This window comes from Pseudonaja textilis, chromosome 1, assembly GCF_049901715.1.
Source record: "Pseudonaja textilis isolate UNSWEBS1 chromosome 1, rPseTex1.2, whole genome shotgun sequence".
Classification (NCBI taxonomy): Eukaryota; Metazoa; Chordata; class Lepidosauria; order Squamata; family Elapidae; genus Pseudonaja; species Pseudonaja textilis.
Genome location: NC_141990.1, coordinates 3638030 through 3643709, shown reverse-complemented (window position 1 = coordinate 3643709; position 5680 = coordinate 3638030). Strand labels below are relative to the sequence as shown.

The 5680-nt window shown below is 50.9% G+C and overlaps 1 protein-coding gene across 1 annotated transcript; it reads left to right on the top strand.

Annotated features, from left to right (window-relative positions):
• Positions 1–1699: 1699 nt before the first annotated feature.
• Positions 1700–4998, top strand: HASPIN (histone H3 associated protein kinase). The gene is given in 3 exon segments (XM_087924424.1): positions 1700–2391; positions 2394–2871; positions 2909–4998. Coding segments are annotated over 3 exon segments (2751 nt in total). The 5' UTR covers positions 1700–1817; the 3' UTR covers positions 4608–4998.
• The last annotated feature ends 682 nt before the right edge of the window (positions 4999–5680 follow it).

Below are 5680 nucleotides of genomic sequence, written 5' to 3'. Positions count from 1 at the left end.
AGGAAAATCAATGGGGAAGCCAGAATTCTCTTAACAACCGCGTCACTCACTTAACAACCGAAACGATTCGCTTTACCGTTGTGTTGCTAGCTGAACAACTGCAGCGGTTCACTTACAACAATGGCAAAAGAAAAGGTCGTGAAAACGGGGCAAAACTCACTGAGCAACAAACAGTATTGCTTAGCAACAGAAATTTTGGGCTCAGTTGGGGTTGTAAATCGAGGATTACCAGTGTGGGAAGAAATATCCATCTGGGAGAAAGACGATGGAAACATTGGAGGCTGATCGGAAAGATGGTTTATTGACGAAGCAGAACCACATGTGATTCTGGACAGCTGACCAAATGGAGTTTAGACTGGGGGGGCGGGGGGCGTTTATACCAACTTTGGGCATTGTTCATGAGCTCCCTCTTTCTGTGCAAGAACATGTCCTTTGATGTTCTATTGGCTGTTGTCAGATTCCTATGTGGGGTCATGTAGGGGTCATAGCTGGCTCTATAGGCAAAAGAGAAAATGCAAATCCTCAGGTGTTTCTCTGAGCTTATTTGGTCAACCTCTGGCTTATTGTTTATCTGAGCTCCCAAGTGAAGTTTGGACTGCTCCGGAGTGGTGCAATGAAGGGGCTTGTGTTCTGAAAGGGAGTTGGGCTATTCCTATTATGGCTAATGGCTTTCGTCCTGTGTTGGATCTTGGGTAAGGGGGCTGCTTCTAATCCTACTATTCTGTCTTTGTTAACGGTCAAACTTCGCTGCAAGCAGTTTTGAAGTATCCTTTTCTTGAATGGCTTTCTGCCTGCAGTATTTGCTTTGCTTATGAGTAGAGCTATCTGGATACTTGTCTTCCTTTTTCAATAAGCTCTTTAGCTCTTCAGTGCTGGCATCTGCTGTGGGCTATTAAGAAAGACTTGGGGGCTGCTTTCTGACTCTTAAAAAACACGTTTCTTCATTTATCTTTTACGGAAATGTCTGCTTTTTTTAAATATTTCCCAAAATATTTTCATTCTTCTAGGAAAAAAAATCTGTTTTTCAGCCTTGGGAAAATTAAGATGGCTGTTCAGGGAATTCTGGGAGTTGAAGTCCACCTATTTTAAAGTTGCCAGGGTTGAAAAACTATAGAATAAACGTCCAACTTCCTGCAAGTATAAAACCCTTTGAGCTCCCACGTCCTGCTGCCAGTTCTTCCTTGGACCACTCAAATGGAGGACCTTTTCCCCCTTTCCTGCTTTCTCCTTTCCTCTCTGAGCAACTCAGTTCCTCACATCATTTGCTCTGGTTGTCCCCGCTGTTCTTCCTCCGCCAGGGGCGGGAGGTTAAAAAAACAAAAACCAGAGCAAACAAGTGAAAAAAAAATACTGCAGTACGTTTGAACGCTGCCGGCCTTGAAGCAAACTTCCCCTCCTTTCGACCCCTCAAATGGAGAACCTCACTGACATCTATGCTGTCAAATCCAAACCAGACGTCTCGCACCGAGAAAAACACCCTTTCCTCTATGTCAGTTTCATTCTCTTCAGGGCCTCCAAGCCGCAGATCTCGCGAGACGTCGAGAGGGGGCCATTACGCGCCGCGCGGCCTCGAGCCTCCCGCGAGACGTGGAGGCCGCGCGGGCGCAACGCGGCGCCCGCCCGACTTCTCGCGAGAGCCGGCGCATGCCTCGCGAGAGTTTGGAATTTGAAATGGCGGCGGGCGCGGCCTTCGGAGGCCCCGCTCGGCCTCGCTGAGGGCCGGGGAGGTCGTTCGCTGGGGTGGGGGGAGCCGGGTCCTCCTCCGCCCCGGTCCCCCCCTTCGGTGTCTCCGCGCAAGGCTGGGAGGCTCCGCTCGCATGGAGCAACTGCGGCCGCGGCTGCTGAGGACCTACACGGGGCTGAGGGGGCGAGCGAGCCGCGGAGGACGAGCGGGAGGCAAGGCCGGGCTGAGGCTCCTGCCGCGGGCGGCTCCCTGGATCTCGCCCCCCGCCGACCCCAAGGGCCTCTTCAGCACCAGCTCCTCCGGGGGGACCTCCTACTCTTCGGCCGCCTCCTTCGACGACTACGACCGCGACCCGGATTTCCGCCCGCCCGCCCAAGCCCGCAAGGCCCGCCCGCCCCCCGCCAAGAAAGGAGGCAAGAAGAGGAAGAACCGGGGGCCCCCCAAGGAGAACAAGCCTCCCCCGCAAGGGAGCCAGATCAGCAACAGCAGCCGCTCTTTCGTGCCCGCCACCCCCCTCCGCAGGAACGTCACCTGTCGACGGCCCGAGAAGGGCCCCGCTCGTCTGCGGGGGGCTCCTCTGCTGTGCAGCACTCCCGAGAGGCCCCTCCTGACCCCATTGGGGGCCACAAGGAGGTGGACCCCCCAGGAGGAAGAAGAGGAGAAAGACCCCCACAGCCCCGTCTCCCACCCTCTGGGTCGCCACCGCACGTGGGAAGTGTTTCAGAAGGCCGCCGGGAGTCCCACCATGGGGTCCTCCTGGAGCTGAGCATGCTGAAGATGGACGAAGAGGGGCAGGAAATGGGAGACTCTCTGCAGCTCTTCAGCCCGGAGGAGGAGGCCAGACCGTATCCCCAGAAGTCCCTGCAGGGCGGTTCCCCGATGGACCCTGCGTATCCGGAGTGTTTCAGGGAGACGACCGGCTCTCCCATCCAAAGCACTTTGCAGTGTTGCGAGTCTCAAAGTGGGATGGCAGCCTCCCCGGTCAGGCGAGAGCAGAGGCCGGACCAGGAGTCCGATCGAGATTGCGCTCCGGTGCCGTCATCGTCGATGGAAGCGAGCCCTGCAGCCCGAAGCCCTATTTGCGGCGTTTTCCAACTTCAAGCCAGAATGCAGGATGGCAAAGTTGCACTCTTTCCCCCGAAAGAGGCCGTTTTTCTTGCTGAGGAGCGAGAACTGAGCTTCGCTCAGGACGAGTCCTCCCGAGGAGATGGTTGGCTGTAGGATTTCGGAAGGAGCGAGCGACCACGGTATCGTTCCAAACAGCCTCCCGTTCCAGCCGGTTGTGGTTCTGGATAATCAGGTGGTTTTGAAATGGTTGGCGAATCGGTCCACCAGAAAGCAAAAGGCTTCCCGTTCCTTGAAGAAGAAAAAGCTCTTCCTGGCCCAGTCTCCCCACGTCCTGCCTAAGACCTCCGATTCCAGGAACAACCACCGAGTGGCCCTCGGTTGTAATCCTGGAGGGACTGGCCGGAAAGCTTGCATTAGCGGCTTCAGTTTGAACCGTTGGGGGCGCCGGAAAGTGGATCGAGTGTCACATGGGCAAAACACAGGCTGGAAACAGCAAGCTGATTCTCTCCTCCTGCAGGAACGGCTGAAGTGGCACGAGATCGAAGACCAACTTTCCGTCTCTTTCGTACCTTTGGACTCCTCCCTCAAAAATTCCAGCTTGTGGCGTAGAATCCGGGCTTCTTTTTCCCTCCATAAAAAGAAGAAAATCCTCTCCGAGGCCGAAAGCCTGAACGGTAGCACCGCCACCTATTATTCGGACCAGTCTCCTCTTCCCAAGGCTTGCAATACCCCTTTCACCCAAAAGCTGGGCTATTCCATCTGTCCGTCTTCCTCCATGGTGCTGCTGTCGTCCATGACCTCTCTCTCCATCTTGGAGACGACTTTGACGGATGCTGAAAAAGTCTACAGGGAATGCCAGCAGGAGGGGCCTGTCCCTTTTGAGGAGTGGATATCTCAAGAAAAGATGCCGAAGTGTGAAAAAATCGGGGAAGGGGTATTTGGGGAGGTTTTCAAAACCGAGACTGAAAGGGGAACCGTGGCTTTAAAAATAATCCCCATCGAAGGGAGCGAGCGAGTGAACGGCGAACCGCAGAAGACGTTTAGTGAAATCTTGCCCGAAATCATCATTTCCAAAGAACTGAGCCTCCTCGCCGATGAGGCAGTTAACCGAACCTCGGGTTTTATCCGGTTATATTCCGTTCACTGTGTCCAAGGCACTTATCCCGAGCATCTCTTGAACGCGTGGGACGAATACCACCGGCTGAGGCAGTCCGAAAACAACAGGCCAGATTTCTTCGGCGACCAGCAACTCTTCATGGTCCTGGAGTTTGAATTTGGAGGCACAGATCTGGAGAACATGAGGAACCGGCATCTGAGTTCGGTGACTTCGGCAAAAAGCATCCTGCACCAGGTCACGGCTTCGCTGGCCGTCGCCGAAGAAGCCCTCCGCTTTGAACACAGAGACTTACACTGGGGCAATGTGCTGGTGAGGAAAACCAGCTTAAAAGAAGTGGCTGTTACCTTGAATGGGGAAGTCCGTGTCCTTCCCACTCACGGCATTCTGGTGAACATCATTGATTATACTTTTTCCAGGCTGGAGAGGGACGGTTTAACAGTGTTTTGTGACCTTTCCACCGACGAAGAGGTGTTCCAAGGAGGAGGGGATTACCAGTTTGATATTTATAGACAGATGAGAGAAGAGAACGCAAACAATTGGGCCGATTATTTCCCCCACAGCAACATTCTTTGGCTTCACTATTTAGCGGACAAACTTTTAAAAGAGGTGACTTACAAAAAAAAGGCCAGCACTTCCTCCCTGAAGCATGTACAGAAAGAACTCAGGATGTTCTCTGCAAATGTTCTCAATTTCAAGTCTGCCACTGAGCTGCTTAAGCTGGGGGCTTTCTTCCAGTGAATAAACCTGAGCTTGGAGGACTGAGGGAGAGTTTTTAAGCCGCCTCGGACGCTTTAGGAAAAAAAATAATTTCGCACACGGTACCCCAATTTTTAAAACCATATTATTGTCAGAGTGGCTTGGCTGTGTTGCTTTGCGTTATGTTTAATTAGAGGGGGACCCCAGCTCCCCCCCCCCCCAAAAAAAAAACATTTTTACTCCGAAACTTTTTAATTAATTTTAAATTTGCCCTATTACAGAACCCCTTCCTATTTTCCTAATTATTGTGGCTTGTTTTAAAATAAAGCACAATCTTTTTGTAACAAAACCTCGGAAAATTACACCAGCTTTACTTTTGCAGTATTAAATCTGATGAGCGCTTTTTATATTAATAAACATTTCTATGTTGCCCAACCTCCATCCTTTTTAATTGATTGCAAAATGTGATAATTTAACTGGGCGCAGCAACCCAGTTTGATCTCAGAAAGAGCTGCTAAGCTTGGTTGGACCTGGTTAGTAGTTATGTGGCCTGTCTAAGTAAGGGCTGTACTCCCAGAGCTATGGAGCTAGTCATTGACTTACAACCATTTGTTTAGTCATTGTATGAAGTTACAGTGACACTGAAAAAAGTGACTTAGGCCATTTTTTGCATAACGATTCCAACATCCGCATTGCCATGTGATCAAAATCCAGATGCTTGGCAATTGACTCATATTTATGACCGTTGCTATGTCCCGGGGTTACATGATCTCCTTTTTGTGACCTGACAAAGCAAAATTGATGGGGAAGCCAGATTCACTTAATAACCGTGTTATTAACTTGACAGAGGCAAGTGATTCACTTAGCAACCATGGCGAGAAAGGGGGTAAAATGAGGCAAAATCAATGGTCTCATTTAGCAATTTGGGGCTTAATTGTTGTAAGTCGAGGACTACCCTGTAAACTAGACCAGGAAGTTGGAAAAAAAAAAGCATTGTAGAAAAAAGACATTTTGCAAGCCAATTCTGTATGAAAACTCCTTGGATGCATTGATAATGTCACCAAGAGTTCAGCTCAGCTGCAAAAAGGTTATTTTTATATTGTCATGGGATTATG